Here is a 21,031-nt window from a genome sequence, read left to right on the forward strand (position 1 = left end):
AAAAAAAAAAAAGAAATTTAGAAAGGTACAAAAGCAATTCAATGGAGAAAGGAGTGCCTTTCAAGAATTGATGCTGGAGCAACTGGATATCCATAAGCAAAACAATAAACTCTGGTGTCAACCTCACACCTTATATAAAAAATTCAAACAGATCATAGCTTTAAATGTAAAGCTGTAACATTTTTCTAGATAACAAGGGAGAAAATATTTGGGACCTACAGTTAAGTGAAAAGTTCTTAGACAATACAGCAAAAGCATGATCCATAAAACAAAAAAAAAGGAATAACTTGGACTTTATCCAAGTTTATTTCCTTTGCTTAGTGAAAAACCCTGCTAAGAGGATAAAAATACAAATGACATTCTGAGAGAAAATATTTGCACACCATTTAACTGACAAAGAACCCATACCCATTAAAATATACAAAGAATTCTCAAAATTTGACAATAACAAAATAATCCAATTAGAGAACGGGAAAAATTAATGAAGAGATATTTCCTTGAAAAGAATAATACAGATAATGGCAAGGAAGCACATGAAGAGATGTTCATCCCTAGCCATTAGGAAAACGCAAATTAACATCATTAGTTATTAGAGAAATCAAATAAAACCACAGTGTGTTATCACCACACACCCATCAAAATGGCTAAAATCAAAAATAGTGACAACACCAAATGCTGAAAAGGATGCAGCGAAGCTTGCTCTCTCATATATGTGGGAATACAAAATGGCACAACCACTCTGGAAAATAGTCTGGCTGTTTCTTAAACTAAACATACACTTAATGTATGACCTACCAATTGCACTTCTGAGCATTTATCCCAGAGAAATAAAACCACATGTAAGTAAAAAAACCTGTACCCAATTGCTCACAGCAGCTTTATTTGTAACAGTCAAAAGCTGGAAACTAAAATATCCCTCAATAAATGAATGGTTAAACTGTGGTATATCTAGAGCATAAAATGCTACTCAGGAAAAAGGAACAAAGTTGTGATACAAGCAATAACTCTGATAGATTTCAAGGGCATTATGCTGAGTGAAAAAAGCTATTCCAAAAGGTCACATACTGTATGACTCCATTTGTATGACATAGGAGTTTCACCATGTTGGCCACACTGGTCTTGAACTGTGATCTGCCCATCTCGGCCTCCCAAAGTGCTAGGATTACAGGCATGAGCCACCACACCTGGCTAGTGTAACATTCTTAACATGATAAAATTATAGAGATGAAAACCCAATTGACCGGTATTGGCTAGAGGTTAGGGATGGTAGGAGAGACGGGGTGTGAGTGCAAATGGGTGGGCTATGAAGGAGAGCTTCAGTTGGGTGATTACACAGGTGATAAAAGGACACAGACACAGAGAAATGCCAAATTCCTGGCTTTCATATTATACTATAATCATGTAAAATGTAACCGTTGGGGGAAACTAGGTGAAAGGTATGTGAAACCTCCCTGTATTCTTTTTGCAAATGCCTGTGACTCTACTAATTATTTTGTAATTAAAAGGTAAATTAAAAAGTTCAGAAATGTAAGAAATTGTCTCAACTTTCAATCATTAATAGAAATAATTTTATAAAAATGAAACAAATATTTAAAACAAATATACAATTAGAAAAACAATGTTTGTAAATAATATAAAAATGAAAGAGGAGGTAAAATACAGAAACAGTGTATTTAGTTTCACTGACCTTAGATTTATCATCACCTGAAGCTCTTGTGGCTTCATTCAGAGGGACAGCCCCATGTTCCCTTGCCTCTCTGAAAAGTTCATTCACAATTTTCCCAGTTGAAGGTCGAACTATATTTAATCCACTGTATTCATGTTCACTTGAGTAAAACCTTTAAACATTTTAGTTCATCAATAAAAACTTAGGATAACAGACATAAACTAAAGTAAAAAGCTACATAGTCTTATGAAAATAAAAGTATTTTATTTAAAAAGAGGCATTCTTTTGACTTCTAAGAGAATATTTAATTTTTAAAATGGGATTAAGGAAAAGAATAGGAAATAGATCACATATTTTCTCACTGAGTTTGCAGAGATTGATTCTAAGGGCAAGTTCAGGCTCCAGTGTGATAACTGGCTTGCCTGCTGATCCCTCAGCCTTCTGTAACTGCTTATCACATACATCTCATGCACTAATTCAGCACTTCTGATGTAGAAGGGAAAGCAGTGTCAACAATCAAAAGATAGTCCCTTCTCCCTAAGAAGGCCACACTCAGTAGAGACCTAGTTAGTGACGAGATCTCTAGCTTTAGACAGTATACACAGCTAATTCTAAACTAAAGGGTTATCTATAGAGGATTTATTTTTCAGAGATTTTTGGATTTAAAAGAGACCTACTCCCTTATAACCCCCTGTGTTTGTTAAAAGTAAATAATTTAGACTAATTTTTTGGCGACCAATTTCTACTCTGACTCCAACTTCATAAATGGTCCTAGGAAATATAAAAATTACCTTTACATAAGATTAATAACCTACTTTCATCTTTCAAGATTTTTTCTATCAAGAATATCAGAAACTATAACCAATGAAGTATCAACAGGGAGACTTCCAGGGTAAGAAGACAATCAAATATCATTTGTTAAAATACTTACAACTCTCCAATTCAGTCCTAAATTCACATTGAACTGACACACAGAACAAAACAATGGGGGGAAATTATATCTGCCTTGGAGACTAGGAACGGAATTCACCTTCAAGGCTTTCTCCTAAATTAGAATATATGCAAAACTGAATAAGATAGAGGAAAGAACAGACCAGCTCTCACTTTGCAGTAAAGGAAGGAAAAGATCCATCAGGATGGAGAACAAGAAGACACCAGGAGAACCCTACTAAACCCTACAAACTGCAGAAGGTGGAGGTGGGGCTTCATCCTGCCAGTGCTCTGGAGAAGTACACTGGGTCCAAATTTATCTAGAGCAGGAGCCTATGGAAGCCTTCCTCCCAAGCTTACACTCAAGGGTCCAGGGTAGCAAGCAAGGTTGAACACTGCCCTAGTTGGCTTTTAAGACAAGCCTTAGTGTTAGAAGCAGATTATTTTAGGTAGCTACGACAAATACAGAAAAGCAAAGCAAAGCAACGCTTCCTGCTGGAGCTGTCTGCTGCTGTAACACTCCTCCCCTCTCTGGAGTGCCCTGGAAACAAGGAACGGAAGTCACCTTCAAGGCTTTCCACGTCTCTAATCTGGCAAAGTGAATAATCATTCCTTTTTATTTCAGTCTTAGTGAGAAAGACCTTACTGCAAAAATCAGTCATAGCAAATGATTTCCTATCTCCTTTATGGTTAATGGTTTTTATTATTTGAAATCTTTGCCTACTCTAAGGTCATAAAGATATTCTATTTTCTTCCAGAAATTTTATTGTTTTAATTTCTGTATTTAGATCCACAACCCATATGCAACTGACATTTGTAGGTGGTATAAGGTAGAGGACAAGAACTGTTTTTCCTCCATATAAATGTCCATTTGTCCCAGTATCACATAATGAAATTCTGTCCCTCACTGCTTTGCAGTGTCATAAATCAAGTTGCTATTTATGTGTGTCTACGATTCTAAGTTCTCTTATTTTGGTCCATGGTCTACTGTCAGTTCTTACTCTCTTAACTATTTCAGCTTTACAATAAGCCTTTGCATACAGCAGTGTAAGTCCTCAACTTTAATTCTTCATGAATATTTGGGGCAATGATATTTATTGATTGCTGAAGTAATTCTCTATACTCATTCAAACTAACTTATTAAATATAAATGAAAAGGAATAAAAGATGCCTAGTACAGAATTGGCACTTAGCTGGGCCTTAAAAGGATTTAGGACATTAGGACTTAGATAAGCACAGAAGGGACAAAATTCTAGGAATGAAGAACAGGTACACAGGAGGAAAAAATCAAAATGACCAGAGGAATCAGAAAAAGAACCAGAGTCTTTCATAGTTTACTTTGTATGCAATTATATCATTGCACATAATGAGCTTTATTTTATTTATTTCCAATCTGTATACTTTTGTTTTTCTCATGTCATTGTGCTGACTAAAACCTCCACTACAAGTTGAATGAAAATGGTGATAGGGGTTACTCACTGATAATGTTCCCAACTTCAGAAGAGCTGGGCGGTTTCAATCTTTTTAGCTCCTAATGATGATTACCCAAACCTTAAACATATTGACTGTGACTGGTGCCCATATTTCCCATGCATTTACTCCCTGCGGTAAGATTTTTGCTCCCATTTTGCTACTGAATCTCAAGGTTTGCTACTGAATTCTCAAAGGTTCTGAGTTATTTTCTCATTGCCAAACACAAAAGACTTTCCTCAGTTACTACCCCACTTTCTGAAACATTTGATCCTTTTGAGTCTATCCTTCTTCTCCCTTCCGTTGTTTCATAGTTGAACCCTCTCCTGGACTTCCATCATACCAAAATTGCTTGTTTCTTTGCCCAATGGGATCCAACATCTCCTTCTCTATTTTACTGAATTTCTTCCTCCTCCTCTTACATAAATATGCCTATATCCTTGACTTCAATTCCCCTCTATTTAAGCTCATTTGATCATCAAAATATTTATCCACCGCCAAAGATAACCTTTTCTATACAGATGACTCTCAAATATATGCTTTTACTACTCACTTATGGTCCAGTGTTGAATTTAAAAGCACTTGCCAGATAGTTCTACTTTAATCAAGTTCATCTCCAAAACTGAAGCTATTTCTACACATAAGCCCTCCCATTAACAATCACACTTTTTCCTGTATCCCAAATTTAAAACATTTAAGTTTTCTCTCTTTCCCATTGGCTTACTCCCTATATCCCATGTCATTACATTTCTATAATAAACACCTTGAAAATATCCTGCATTAATTTCACCCTTTTCTCTCCATTCCACTGTCACTACCTCAATCCAAAATTTATTTTATTTATATATTTTTTGAGACAACATATGGCTCTACTGCCCAGGCTGGAGTGCAGTGGCGTGATCTTGGCTCACTACAACTTCCACCTCTCGGACTCAAGCTGTCCTGCCACCTCAGGCTCCCGAGTAGTTGGGACTACAGGTGTGCACCACCACGCCTGGCTATTTTTTGTAGAGACGGGGTTTAAGCCCTGTTGCCCAGGCTGGTCTTGAACTCGTGAGCTCAAGCGATGTGCACTGCTTCAGCCTCCCTAAGTGCTGAGATGACAGGCGTGAGCCACCGTCCTTGGCCTTGAATCCAAAATTGTTTACCTCATTCCTTAGTTTACCTCAATTGTTTCTGTCTTGATTTCTTTCCCTCTTTATCCTGTTCTCCCCATCATCATTAACTTTATATAGTATTGCCAGTCCTATTTTCCTAAATGAATAGTAATAGCTAACATTTATCAAGGGATGACTATGTGTTTAGTTAACCCTCCTAACAATGGTATTATTCCTGTTTTACAGGTAAGAAAACTAAGACTGAAGTAGTTTAAATAACTTGCCAATTGGCAAAACCTTATGAGAAGACAGAGAAAAAAAAAATTACAGGGAGGAGAAGCAAGTCAGCCCCGGGGGGCAACTGCCGTCTCCAGGATCCCCAGGCTTGGAGTGAGGTCTGTGCACAGCCGGCTGGCTCTGTCCCACGTCTGGTCCTGAGCGGGTCTCCCTCGGGCCAGCCTGATGTGACCGAGCCCAGCGGAGCCTGAGCAAGGAGTGGGTCCGTCACAGAGCCGGAGGGCAGGAGGAACACGATATCGCAAAGATGATTTCACTCAAATATCACTGGGGTGGAGGCAGAAAACCTACTGTTGACAAGAGGAGCTGATGGCAGTTTTTTGGCAAGGGCTAGTAAAAGTAACCCTGGAGACTACACACTTTCTGTTAGAAGAAATGGAGCTGTCACCCACATCAAGATTCAGAACACTGGGTCAGGCGCGTTGGTTCATGCCTGTAATCCCAGCACTTTGGGAGGCCAAGGCGAGCGGATCACAAGGTCAGGAGATCAAGACCATCCTGGCTAACATGGTGAAATCCCGTCTGTACTAAAAATACAAAAAATTATCTGGGCATGGTGGCAGGCGTCTGTAGTTCCAGCTACTCAGGAGGCTGAGGCAGGAGAATAGCATGAACCCAGGAGGCGGAGCTTACAGTGAGCTGAGATTGCGTCACTGCACTCCAGCCCGGGCGACAGAGCGAGACTCCATCTCAAAAATAAATAAATAAATAAACAAGTAAATAAAAAGATTCAGAACACTGGTGATTTCCATGACCTGTATGGAGGGGAGAAATTTGCCACTTTCGCTGAGTTGGTCCAGTATTACACAGAACATCACAGGCAATTAAAAGAGAAGAATGGAGATGTTACTGAGCTTGAATATCCTCTGAACTGTGCAGATCCTACCTCTGAAAGGTGGTTTCATGGACACCTCTCTGAGAAAGAAGCAGAGAAATTATTAACTGAAAAAGGAAAACATGGTAGTTTTCTTGTATGAAAGAGCCAGAGCCACCTTGGAGATTTTGTTCTCTCTGTGTGCACCGGTGATGACAAAGGGGAGAGCAATAACAGCAAGACTAAAGTGACCCATGTTATAATCTGCTGTCAGGAACTGAAATACAACGTTGGTGGAGGACAATGGTTTGATTCCTTGACAGATGTTGTAGCCCCTTAACACGACTCGTGTAAGTGCTGCCGAAATAGAAAGCAGAGTTTGAGAACTAAGCAAATTAGCTGAGACCACGGATAAAGTCAAACAAGGCTTTTGAGAAGAATTTGAGACGCTACAACAACAGGAGTGCAAACTTCTCTACAGCTGAAAGAGGGTCAAAGGCAAGAAGACAAAAACAAAAACAGATATAAAAACATCCTGCCCTTTGATCATACCAGGATTGTCCTACACGATGGTGATCCCAATGAGCCTGTTTCAGATGACATCAATGCAAATATCATCATGCCTGAATTTGAAACCAAGTGTAACAATTCAAAGCCCAGAAAGAGTTACATTGCCACACAAGGCTGCCTGCAAAACATGGTGAACGACTTTTGGCAGACGGTGTTCCAAGAAAACTCCTGAGTGATTGTCATGATAATGAAAGAAGTGGAGAGAGGAAAGAGTAAATGTGTCAAATACTGGCCTGATGAGTATGCTCTAAAAGAATATGGCATGCGTGTTAGGAACGTCAAAGAAAGCGCCGCTCATGAATATACGCTAAGAGAACTTAAACTTTCAAAGGTTGGACAGGGGAATATGGAGAGAACGGTCTGGCAATACCACTTTCGGACCTGGGCAGACCACGGAGTGCCCATTGACCCCGGCAGCATGCTGGACTTCCTGGACGAGGTGCACCATAAGCGGGAGAGCATCATGGATGCAGGGCTGGTCGTGGTGTACTGCAGTGCTGGAATTGGCTAGACAGGGACATACATTGTGATTGATATTCTGATTGACATCATCAGAGAGAAAGGTGTTGACTGCGACACTGACGTTCCCAAAACCATTCAGATGGTGCGGTCTCAGAGGTCAGGGATGGTCCAGACAGAAGCATAGTACCGATTTATCTATATGGCAGTCCAGCATTATACTGAAACACTACAGCGCAGGATTGAAGAAGAGCAGAAAAGCAAGAAGAAAGGGCACGAATATACAAATATTAAGTATTCTTTAGCGGACCAGACGAGTGGAGATCAGAGCCCCCTTCCGCCTAGTACTCCAATGCCACGCTGTGGAGAAACGAGAGAAGACAGCGCATGAAAGTCCATGAAAGAGAAGACAGTCCATGAAAACGTGGGCCTGATGCAACAGCAGAAGAGTTTCAGATGAGAAAACCTGCCAAAACTTCAGCACAGAAATAGATGTGGACTTTCACCCTCTCCCTAAAAAGATCAAACTTTCGCAAGAAAGTTTATGTGAAGACCGAATTTGGATTTGGAAAGCTTGCATTGTGGTTGACTACCTTTTGATAAGCAAAATTTGAAACCATTTAAAGATCACTGTATTTTAACTCAACGATACCTGCTTCCCAATTACTCATTTCCTCAGACAAGAAGAATCATCTCTACAATGTAGATAACATTTTATAGAATTTTGTTTTAAATTGAGGAAGCAGTTAAATTGTGTGCTATATTTTGCAGATTATGGGGATTCAAATTCTAGTAATAGGCTTTTTTTTTTTTTCTTTTTATAACCTTAACCAGTTTAATTTTTTTTTCCTCACTGTGGGGGATAAGAAGAAATGATTTGGGAAAATTAAGTAACAATGTCCTAGAAAAGTGAGAACAATCTCATTTACCATCATGCATCCAATAGTGGATAATTCATTTTGATGGCTTCTATTTTTGGTTAAGCCACTGCCTGAGACTGTCAGAAGTTGACTGGTCTACCTTTGCATTGGCATTAAAGAGTCATAGAAAAAGAATCACGGATATTTATGAATTAAGAGGTGTGGCTTTTTTTTTTTCCCCCCAGCCGATGACCAATTATAGTTAGGCTGTTGACTGAGAAAGTTGTGGTGGGAAAACGTTTGCTATATTTTCTTTGCATCTGAGTAACTGTCTTCTACTTAGGAAAAAGGTATCTATGAATAACCAGTGTTTTTGGTTGTCAAATGTTGCTGACAAACTTACCCTAAAACTTTAGTGTCTTAAAAAAAAAACCAACTCCCAGCCAGGCACAGTGGCTCACGCCTGTAATCCCAGCACTTTGGGAGGCTCAGGTGGGTGGATCACGAAGTCAGGAGATCGAGATCATCCTGGTAAACACAGTGAAACCCTGTCTCTACTAAAAGTACAAAAAATTAGCTGGGCGCCTGTAGTCCCAGCTACTCAGGAGGCTGAGGCAGGAGAATGGCATGAACCCAGGAGGCAGAGCTTGCAGCGAGCTGAGATCACGCCACTGCACTCTGGCCTGGGCGACAGTGCGAGACTCTGTGTCAAAAACAAAAAAAACTGTACCCCCAACTGTTTTCAATCTGAGTTGAGCTCAGCTGGGCTGTTCTCCTGCCAGCCTGCAGGTTGTCACTCATGTGGTCAGCAGGTTGGCGCAGAGACTGGGATGGCTGGGCTTCTCTCTCTGCCTGCAGTGCTGTCTCTCCTTCTTCGTGTAGTATCTTTCAGTGGCCTGGCTGGCAGGTAGCTAGACCTCTGACATGCAGCTCAGAGCTTCCAAGAGCTCAAAAGCGGAAGTGGCCAGGCCTTCTGAAGACTGAAGTCCAGAATTGTCGCAGCTTCCCTTCTACTGCCCTCTATTGATGATAATGATGATGATGATTTTTTCTAATCAGAAGAGAGCTGGAGTATGCCCTCTACTTACTAAACAAGTCACATGCCCAGCCCAGATTTTAAAAAAGAGTGTGAAGTGGAGGTGCAGTTAATTGGGGGGCCACTAGTCTAACAGACAGTCACAGCCAGTGCCATGGAAAACCAAGGATATTAGCAAAAGTAGAAGTTGCTAGTGACCTTGGGAAGCCGAAGCTGCTTACAGTAGCTGAGACAAGCTGAAAGTCAGACTGAGAAATAAAGCTTCAAGAAGCTTCCTGAATGATTTCTGCCGATCCTGAGCCTATTTTTGGAACCAGCACTTGTAGAAACTGATCTTGTGAGGATGGATGTGTTTAGGGACACAGGGCTTTTGAGAGCAGCACCACTCACTGGGGCACCCCCAGACTTGGGAAATGTGACTCTTTCTTGATGCCACTGGTTTTTAGTCAGGCCACAGTGAGAAGGAACAGCCCTAACTGGCCTCCAGCAAGGTTGAAAAAACTCATTTTTGTTTTACCCAAACGGTAAGATTTGCTAATGTTCCACCTTAAGTGCCTTCTCCAAAGACATCCCTCTTTGCCTCGTGTTGAATCATCATTCAGTGCGGATATTTCAATGAAAATATCATTGGTTGACTTTTGTGACAGTAATGAAATGCTATGGCATCTTTGCCGTGAAGTTATGGTCTCCTTGGATTCTTCTGACTTTGGCTCCTGAAAGGAAGGCCTAAATCCAGCCTTGGTAGTAGTTCCTTTCTGAGGTCTCTCAGTCTTTTAAGACTCTGAGTTAGTTTGGCTGCTATTCTCACTGACAAAATGTGTATCAGCCCCTACCCCCGCACCCCAATATTCACTGAACTTTGAATTGCTTCAGAACACAGGTGTGGCCTAAAGGTATTCCCTTATTAGGGAAATGTCATGACTGCTGTCTTCCAGTCAAACTTGTAAAGAAAAAGATCCCAGTTCAGTACTTGCAGCAAGAAGCTTGAATCCTGTTCTTTTCATTGCATTGTGACACTGACCTCATTCTCCATTTTGCTTTGGTTTTGTTTTGACTTGACTTTGCGGGTAAAGTCCTTCACCAGTACACAAGAGTTTGATTGTACAAATATATCTCCTGCATAAACATCTCTGCCTGCTGCTTAAGATCAGTTGCTTTTATACTCATAATGGAAATACTGATCTTGGCCAGCTTTGTTTGTTATATTGATTTCATTTAGATTTCCCTCCATGAGGTCAGCAAACTATCATGTTCTTATGTAAACTCAGGCCAAGGCCAGAGTTATCACAGTCCCTAGGTTGCTAAGGCTTATCATGTGTTTGGTAAAAGGTGATTGCAAGTTCTCAGATGAGGTTACTTTACATGGGATGGAATCAGGCAGGGAGGCTGGGATGATGGAGAAAGCTCAAGGTGCAGGTTTAAAAAAAAAGTTGTGGATATTAAAGTTCCAAAGAGGTGGTTTCTGAAGAAGTCAAGAGAGCCCAGGGCCAGAGCAGTCAGTGATGGGTGAATCAGGTTATTTGGAAAGTCGGTGTGACAAATACCTGGATGCCGTCTACTTCTAGGTAGCTGGTAGGTATTAAATATCCACAATACTCCAGAGCTCACTGAGGATTTTAAAATTATAAGCATAGGATTTCATATTTTGGGGTGAAAGAGTTATCTGCCACAAGGTATTGGGGTTTAAAAAAAAAGACATTTCACAGTCTTAATAACTTAAAAAAAAAAAGAAAAAACTAAAAGGCACTTCATGTCTAGTGTGTGGCCCTCCTGAAACTTACAGTCATCTCTCCCACTGAAATCAAGGTCTTTTCAAATGTGGCTAAATGGGGATGAGAAAATGTGTAGGACTTTCTTGGTGTGTGTGCACTCTTTAAAGAGCCCAGTTGCTTCGGGGAAACAGTCATGAAAACGGTCAAGACAGTTGTTAGAGGTTATTTTATTGGGGATTTCAAGAACTAATAATTTCGAGTTATTTTTAGTACAGGGGGATGTGGAAAGGTTTGCAACTGTGAAGTGTTTTGTTGTAGCTTAGTATCCATAAGGGAAACGTAGACTGTAGACATAACCACAAAGCCAGTGCAGTTTTTATTTTCTGTATGCTGTTGGGGGAATCAAGTTTTACATATAGCAAGCACATGGCCTCCCTGATGTCAGAATGCCTTTGTTAGGATCTGTATTTGCCCTTAATTTTGTTGAAATATTTTTTCCTTCTTCCTCTTAAAAAGTTCCAAAATATAGTTTATTGTATCTTTTATCATTAAAAATTTGCTCCTTTTTCACTACAGGCAGTTCACAGGAGGCAAAAACTATTGAACAGTTGGTTTTAGTGGGTCATGTAACTTAGCTGTATATCAAACTAATTTTGACAGTTTTTATCCTAAGCCTCAAATCATGTAATTAATAATTTGCCTGTTTATGACCTAATTGTGATTCTTTTATTAATAAAATCTAATGGGAAAGGAATCCCTGATTAAGCTGATGACTAGACCTACAATTAATTTTCCTACAGTATATGAAGTACTGTACCAGAGTAAAAGATATGTAATATTTTATTGATAAATCTATCCTTTAAAAGGAATACGTTTTAGGATGTTATCATTTTGATGTGAATCATGTAAATGTTGATAATATGCTGTTTATTATACATTTAGTGTTTCAAGAGATTCACTTAATTGCCTTTTTGCCCACGTATATTATGTAGCCTATTTGCAACTGTTTTTTAAAAAATGACATTAAAAGAATACTTTATGTAGAGAAACATTAGTGGATGTTAATTGTCTCCCCACCTGTATTTATGGGTGTTAGAGCAACTGCTTTGCTAGTTGCAAAGCTGTATTATCAGAGTAAAAGTGTATTTGTAAACTGTATGGGAACTGAAAATTAGGAATAAAACCATTTTCTTATATGAAAACAAAAAAATTACAACTGAGATATGTCTATCTCGAGTCAAAGTTTTTAACACACTGTACTATAGTTTTGTCATTAAATTTTTATTAAAAGAGGAACTGACTTTCCACTGCCTTCTACACAGCTGCAACTTATCTTCTTGGTCTTCAAGGTTGTATCCAGAACTGGCTACATAATTTGTGGCACCCAGTGCAAAGAGAAAATGGGAGTCCCCTTGTTCAAAACCAATTAAGAATTTCAAAACAGTAACAGCAAAGCATTACTCCAAGCACAGGGCCCTTCTAAGCATGGGGCCTTGTCCAATAGCACAGGTCACGTGCCTATGAAAGCCTTCCTGGCTGCACCCTCATCTATCCAACCTTATTTGCTACTAAGCTACTAAAGTTCTGCTGGTTCCTTTTCTGGTTCCTCTGGTCATTTTGACTATGTGACTCTCTGTTCCTGGAATTTTGTCCCTTGTCTTCTGTGCTTATCTAACTCCTAATATCTTAAATCCTCTTAAGGCCCAGCTAAGTATCAACTCTGTGCTAGGCATCTTATCCACTTTATTTCATTTAATTCTCAAAGCAATACTACTATATAATGACTTGTAGAGGACATATCTAAGTTCTGATTGTGATATGTAACTTTTCATGAATGAATATGTCAAAACAGGCATCAGACTGTATCCTAATGGTCTTTCTGTAGATTACATAACTCCTCCTGTAAATTAAAAACACAGACTACTTTATGTCCAGAGTTTCAGATAATGAAACCATCTTGGCTTAAAGTGACAATGAGACAATAACTGTTTTGATTTCAAATATAGACCAAAGGAGGTGGACCATGAAAATAAGCACTGTTTTCTGTACCAAACAGATCCGTACAAATACAATGAAACTTGGAAGGAAGTGTACACTTAGCATTAGAAAAAATCATACTTAGAAAAAAAGACTGCGAACAATTTGCTATACATTGTATTATAAACAGATTCAACACAGTTTACGTCTCAACCTATATATTTTAAGGAAGCTCAGTTCTTTCGATAGATAAATTATCCTAGAGATCAAATGTGAGGCACAAAATCCTTAAAAACTGGATTACTGAATTATACCTATTAATGATGACATTGTTTCAGACAGCATAAAAGAAAACCCTTCACTGAAATATCTTAGTGATTATATTTGAATAGCAAAGAAAATATTAATACAGCAATCTTATGATAAGAATTTGAATATTAATTCATTCACTTTATGTTCAAACTGGAGAAACAGTGGCCAAATGGTGAGTAAAATGTAAGTACACAGATACATATTAAGTACTTTCAAGACTTGGGAGAACATACAAATTAAAGCAGCAGCTAAAAACACAGTATTTTGTATGTATAAAGAATTAAATGAAAGAATAGGATGTTCAAAGAGTGTCAAGATACCAACCTGCTGATTACAAAGGACAAACAGTATTCTACAATGGAGTGCTGTGGTGGTCAGCACCTTGACCAAATGAACATATCACTAATGGTGAAAAATCCTGAAATTATGACCCCTGTTGTCACGTAATAAATAGCAGACAATATCACTTATCTAGCATCCTTGACAGAAACTCTAATAAAAATCAAATCATGAGGAAACAGTATCTAGAATGTTAGAAATTTTATAAGACCTCTGGCCTAGACTCTCTAAAAAAGTCAACATAATAAATTTTAGATTATGCAGCTGAGCTAAAAACAACAATAAAAAGGTGGGGGGAATTCTCTGTATTCAGAAATTCAAAACAGGAATAATTAAATGCAATGCAATGTCCTTGGTTGAATCCTAAATCCAAAGAAAAAGCTATAAGCGATATCTGACTACAGACTATACATTAAATGGCATCATAGAATTACTATTCATTTTTTTTTTTTTTGAGACAGAGTCCTCCTCCGTCATTGAGGCTGGAGTGCAGTGGCACCATCTCGGCTCTCTGCAACTTCTGCCTCCCAAGTTCAGGTGATTCCTATGCCTCAGCCTCCCGAGTAGCTGGAATTACAGGCCCACATCACCATGCCCAGCTAATTTCTGTATTTTTAGGAGAGATGGGGTTTTGCCATGTTGGCCAGGCTGGTCTTGAACTCCTGACCTCAAGTGATCTGCTCACCTTGGCCTCCCAAAGTGCTGGGATTACAGGCATAAGTCAACACTCCCCATCTCGATTATTACTAATTTTGTAAGGTGTACTGTGTTATCAATTTTTTAAGTGTGTGCTTCTTCTTAGGAGCCCCATGCTGAAGTATCTAGAGGTGAAGTGTCATGATGGCTACAATTTCCTTTCAAATAGTTGAGTAAAAAAGAGAGAGAATACATGTGTACACAAGTTCAATGTAACATTTTAACAACTTGACGAATATAGGTGAAGTAAACACAGTATTTACTAGTCTTGATTTTTGATGAATTGAAAACTTATAAAATGGACTTTCTGAGAATAAGATATAATGGGAAAACTGACATTTCTTCCCCAGGGATGATACTTACAGTACTAAAAAGATGTAAATGAAAACATTCCTGGCAACAAGAAAACTCACAGCAATAAAATACACCTGATTCTCATCTCTTAAATCTTCATAGTTGGCTGTTTTTATACTTCAGGGATTTTAATAACAACAAATACTATTTAGGATGTCACACACTGGAGGAATCATCACCCAAAGGAGGAAAAGACAGACTTCAAAAATCATAGATTCTTAAATGGAGGACAAAAGACCTGCAGAGGCTCCATGAAGTGGCTTCAAGTGGCTTCAAGAAACACACAAACTCTTAAAAACGAATGACAAACTTGCACATGAAAGTTGTTTTGAGAGGAGAATTCTACAGCTTTCATCAGACCTTTAATGAGTCCTACAACTCAAAAAATATTAAAGAATCACTGTGTCCAACAAAAATAGTATTCAGGATATAATTTCATATGATACATACCAAAATATTAGGTATTTTAAGGTAATTTTTCCGTAAGTTTCTTTTAGCTTTCTGATTGTAAAAGTTCTTAAAATAGTACCTAAATGATATTAATCTTTTCTTTTTTATCCAAATCTGCCTTGCCCTTGGAATAATAATTTTTAAAAATTACTGAAGAAACCTTGAAAAAGGCCATTTAAAACAATTTGAAGTTAGTAAAATTTTAGAAAGAATTGTAATTTATTTTTACGACAAAACAAAATAAAACTTACCGTTGAGGTGGTGTCCGTGGGCTCTTGAAGACTGCAGCTTTAGGTCTGTTAGACTTGGAAGATTTGCACTTCACTTCATCTTCATACAATTCTGCCAAGGCCAACTACATAATAACAGGCTTGTTACAAAGTATAACACTAGGAATAACCTCTTAACTACAACTAGAAGTTATGTATAGAACATTAATTTAAAATTGAGTGGTAAAGACTTTTCATGAAAAAAGCTGCTGCTTCAGATGATTCCTTTCTGAGATAAACTTACCGCATCTCATTTTATGGAACTAACCAAAATGCCACATCTATTAGAATAACTTTAAGTTAAAATAATTACTTGATTATTTTCAATTAACTATTCAACAGTGTCAAAATCTGTTTTAAGTAACAAACCATTTTCAAATTTAAACCTAAAATTCATGTGCAATTCTTTTAAGAATTCCTGAAGATGTTCACACTAATGTCAGCTTCTTTCATCAGATCTCATAAAATAGTTTCATTCCGCTATTCAAGTTTTCAAACTCCAAGCACATAAAACAACTTTAGAAGTATTCTATTTAAAAGTCCACCAAACATATATATTTCAACCTGTTTAGGAAAACAAGTTTCTGAACAACACAAGACCATAAATTTTATATGGTTTATATACCATTTAGAAAGTAATATTACCAAATTATACATTCTAGATATTGGCTGGATAGTTTATTTCAAAATGAAATAAAACTATATTTGTTCTTGAAATGGAATTTTAAAAAGTAATACAATATTTCAGTATTGTATAGAATTTTTTCTAACTTTTGACATCTTTGGATAACTCAACAACCTTCCTTAATGATCCTGTGGCTATTCAATTATAATTGGCATTACCATAATCTCTGGTTTTTTTTGAAAAAAAAACCAAAACCAAAAAAAAAAAAACAAAAACCAAACAAAAACAAAATAGATTAAAATGCTCCTTTTAGACACATAAATGATATTAAAACTACCTCCAAGAAGAACAGGGCATTGGGGCAACATTAATTCTTTAAAAATTCTCTTAGTCAACTTTTAAAATATACACAAATAAAATAAAATGAAAGACTTCTAATTTTTTTCCCCCTACCCTCTCACATTCAGTAACATTCATATTTGTACCAGATTTGCTAGAAATCTGAATCATAGAAGTGTTTGGTAATCTAAAAGGACTGAATTTATATCCTAACTTAGGCACTTACTGTGTGATCTTGGGCAAATTATTTAATTTCTCTCAGCCTTAGTTACCACATCTTCAAATGTCTATAAAAAAATCACCACAGAGTCATTTGAAGGATTAAATAATGTATGGAAAGCACAAAGCACGTGTTCCATCACTAGAAGATATTATTCTTAAGTGTTTGGCAATGATTTTATCAGTATTTCCTTTTCCCCAAGTTTTTTTTTTCTTCCCGCAGTGTTGTATCTCCTTATGGTCCTTTATTACCCCATCCCCTCCAAAAACACAAAACAAAAAACAAACAAACGACAGAGGAGACACAGACAGACATGCACATACGAAGTCTGATGACTAGGGACAAAACTTTTCAGAAATTTTACCTCCCTGAAATTTCTTTAAAGTAATACTATTTTATGGATTTCCTTCTGAGTTGATTATGTCAGCTTTATGAATTACTTTTATGATACTCCTATTCTCATCAATGAAAATGTCATCTGTATTTCAAAGGCCCATTTCAGCTCTCCTTCACAAAATCTTTTCTAATTTTCTTAATGTCTTTTTTCAAATACTCATAGCACGTGAAACCCCAGTGACATTCATATTAAGCATTATGTTGTCATTACTTGTGTACTTTTGCTGTTTTATTTCCCCAAGTAGATTTTAAGTTTCTCAAACTGTTTCTAATATTGTATCTAAAAGGCAACAAATTCACGTTGAATTATATAAAGAACATAGTATAAACGAATCAGAAATAGATATAGACAGATTGATTTTAAATTGGGGTTATATTTGCTATATGTTTTTTGCTTTAATAAGATTTAAATAAATACTTTCAATCAAATAACAATTTTCTTTGGTGACATAAATTAAAAAAGCAAAAATGCCTCTGACCCCATGGAATGTGGAACATAACATTAACAAAAGAGGAATATCAGGAAAATGATATTGAAGAGTCTACCTGGCTGAAAGATCCTACTTATTAATGGTACATCATTAAAAACTTAGAAAATGAGTGGTATTTAGAGGCAGTTGATGCCATATGGCATCATATGGCATAAGTTCATTAGTAAATACTACAAAGAAATTTAATTTATATTATTTAACATAGCAGATGATACTACATCAAAAGAGGAAATGATAATTTAAATTGATAAATATTAATTGAAGTACTGGTCAAAACTAACACAATAAAATCTCAAAACATTATTAAGAAAATGTTTCAATAATACGCAGAGGATAAACTATGTAAGTAAAGTATTGATAATTTTTCCTCCAGAATTTGAAATGTGAAGAACTTGAAACCTGAAAGCAAAGGAATTGGGTAAGAAAATCAAGTATACAGCATTAAAAGTACTGGAATTCTCAGCCTTAGAGTAACCAATTCTAGAAGCCGTAATAAATGATTATTATACAGACACCTGGGACCTTGTAGGAAATGCATATACTTAAACCCTACTCTAGAACCAGTGAATCACACTCTAGGGTAGGGCCCAGCAATCTTTGACAAGCCTTCCCAGGTCATAGATGCACACTAGAGAATCAACAATACAGAATAATGATATTCAATAGGATTAGGGTCCTTGTGGCAACAGTTATCAGGCATTTTAATTCTTCTCCTTTATAGTGGCCACTATTGAGTCCATCCTAACAAATCCAATCCTAACCCTAGTAATACTGAAGTTATCCCTGTTCTCACTTCCTACCCGTCCAACCTATATAGAAACACATAATATGTGGAGCAACACTGGGACAGAGTATACAACTAAATACCTTAATGCACTTGTGTGTGGATGGGCTGAGGGACACCAGAAGAGAAAGCAATTCAGAAATACTATTGAACACTGATGAGGTTTTGGGCTTAGTTTTGCCACTAACAATCCCACCCCTAACTTTCCCACTGACCATTTCCTTATTTGAGGTGGATGAAGGGAGCTATGAAAATCTACTCTGATATGCAAAAAAAGAGTTCCGAGTCTGCAGTTTGTAACTTGGGGGCTCCCAAGGCTGGGAAGCCTTTGGGGAAGCAACTGTGTAGCTTTTCTCTGGTGGTACCTGGAACACTCCCTCCTGATTTAGATACTGAGAAACCTTACACTGCATGGCGGCTAAGATACACTTACTTAGGGGTAATTCTGCTTGTTCCAATTAGTAATATGTTCCCCCTTCACTCACTCTGAAAGACTCTTACAGCAAGCTGTTAGAGAAGAAAGAAATATCTACTGAAAGCTGCAGGAACTGGGTAACTCTTAAGATAAGCATGTCTAGATTAAACGTAACAAGATAATCTATAAATAATCAATATCCAAGATATCATTTGGGAAGAACATTATTTAATTCTTTTAAACTTTTGATACATACTTTATTTCTTGATATGTCATCCCTTTGGCTGTTTTCAAGTTTCTTTGCAAGTTCTTCACATTCATATTAAGTTCTAAAGGAAAGATTATCAATACTTAGATACTGTACTTGATACACCAAATCACATTCATAAAGAAATCAGTTATCTTCCTACTGTCCTAACCTACCAGTACACAGGAGATGAAAAAAAAAAATCCCCATCATAACTTAGGGTGGAAATGAAGGCATTCTCACAATTAGCAACATCTACCAGAGTATCTCCAAACATTAATCATACTTTGATCCTTGGATTAAGTCTGCAAATAATTTGCCAAGAATCAGGTGGTCATTAACCAAGCTATTCTCACTTTTCATATAAAAAGAAGAAATGGATTTAAATTAGGGAAAGGACATTAAGCTACATACTGCATTAACTTTAATGATATTAGAAGTGACTAACCAGGGAAAGTTACAGCATCTTTCTCCTTTGAGGAAAAAGGAACCAAATATTTGCCCAGCAACAACCTGACCAGGATAATGTAGGAATTTTGCATAGGCCCTTTACAACACTATTTAATCCTTACACCACCACCAGCACCCCGACCCTCCTCAGTTTACAAATGAAGACATATGAGGATAAGACAGGTTAAGACTTTTCTCCTAAGTTCACAAAACTACTAAGTAGCAGGACTAAGAGGCAAACCAAAATTGGTGGGACTACTAACCCTATGCTGCCTCTCAGTGATGTGGGTTTATAATAGGAAAGATGAGGTACACAACAGCCTTCTAACTCTTGATACTGTTTACTACTACTGAACCAACTATGTGAGCTGGAACTATTCTACATTGAGTTCACCTCCTAAACTTACACTGATCTCTGCAGTCTCCAAATTCTTCGCTTTATGCACTGTTTATTTTGGCACCCAATCATACTCCATCTTAAAATGTTATGCTAAATGTATTCATATCCTATTTCTCCGAAGAAAACTCTAGGTTTCCAGAAGGTAGAAATGTCTTTTACACTTACAGACCCATCAACAGAGCTCAGCACCGACTAAGGATTTGATGTCCTTATTTCCACATGCCCAAAGCTCAGCAGTATGTTACAATGGATGGTGGTTTGTTCACATTAGAATGAAGTGTGGTTGTAAGGTAATACAGTAAAACTGTTCTACCAAAATTCTCCTTAGTATCTCCTTACTGATATTTACTTGTTAAATTTTTATCAATAATCTTATAATGAGACACAAAAAAGCCGAAAATGAGAAAAGCGGCGTTAGTATCTGATAAAACGGGATTTGGTACACTAGTATTTAGCTAACTAATACTAGTGTCCTACACGACATTACGAAGTTTTATTTCCCTGTTTCTTGTGTGCAATGTTTTAAAGACCATAGCTTAGACAACTAGGCTGTATGGGCATAGCGTGCATCGCTTTCCTTAACCCCTTTAAAAGAAAAAGCCACCTGATAAAATGGAACCATTTTTATATTTAAGTAAGCAAGTCAGAAATAGCATCCAAGACAAAAAAGAACAAATCACGTATCATTACTGTTCAGGTGATTGCCTACTTCCCTGCGGCCACAGCAACCTTTCCTCTGGAGTAAGTCTCAAGAAGGAAGCATCAACCCGTGAACCAACCAACTGACCCCGCAAAATGTCATTCTAAACGAATAGCTATTTTTACATCGTACGTGGGGTGGAAGGGAGACGAAGCACCAGCGCTGGAGGCTCGGGCACTTGTGTCCACTACCATCACAGTGCTAAGCGCCGACCTCGGGAGACCGGGCCCCGGAGTCACGATTCCATCCCCAGACTGGGTCAGGGAAAGGCTCCGCCGAGGCCAGAGGCGGCCTCCGACTCGCACCTGCCCGCGCCATCACCAGCCCGCTTCCACCGCAGCGCTCCCTCCACGAGCTGCTCGCCTCACCTGCAAATCCCGCGCGCTCGGAGGCCGCGGTCCGGAAGACCTCCTTTCCTTCTCGCCGGGGTCAGGGCCGCCGCCCTCCGCCATCTTCCGCTGGCTAGCGGCGGCTGCTGCGGACGCACCTCCCGCAACTTCCGGAGCTGGTTGCCTGGCAACCGCAGGAGGGGCGGAGACGTGCAAGGTGCGTGCGCGTCCCCGCTACCCGAACCCGCGCCCCCATTTCCGGTGCTGACCCACCCTTCGGGTTTCCCTTTTTCCATTAAAGTAAGTGGGATCGGGGAATTTCTCCGC

At 38.2% G+C, this 21,031-nt stretch overlaps 1 protein-coding gene and 1 pseudogene across 1 annotated transcript in view; one reads left to right on the forward strand and one right to left on the reverse strand.

Moving 5' to 3' along the window:
* UBXN2B (UBX domain protein 2B) overlaps positions 1–20,949 on the reverse strand; it is a 43,504-nt gene extending 22,555 nt beyond the window's left edge. The window contains exons 1-3 of the mRNA XM_011982186.1: positions 20,744–20,949; positions 15,291–15,394; positions 1,688–1,838 (exon numbers count right to left, since the gene is read on the reverse strand). Of these exons, the coding sequence (XP_011837576.1) occupies positions 1,688–1,838; positions 15,291–15,394; positions 20,744–20,827 (339 nt within the window). The 5' untranslated portion in view covers positions 20,828–20,949. The remainder of the gene's footprint in view (positions 1–1,687; positions 1,839–15,290; positions 15,395–20,743) is intronic.
* Positions 4,134–7,763, forward strand: LOC105541246 (annotated as a pseudogene).
* Positions 20,950–21,031: the final 82 nt, after the last annotated feature.

This window comes from Mandrillus leucophaeus, unplaced genomic scaffold, assembly GCF_000951045.1.
Source record: "Mandrillus leucophaeus isolate KB7577 unplaced genomic scaffold, Mleu.le_1.0 Scaffold236, whole genome shotgun sequence".
Taxonomy (NCBI): domain Eukaryota; kingdom Metazoa; phylum Chordata; class Mammalia; order Primates; family Cercopithecidae; genus Mandrillus; species Mandrillus leucophaeus.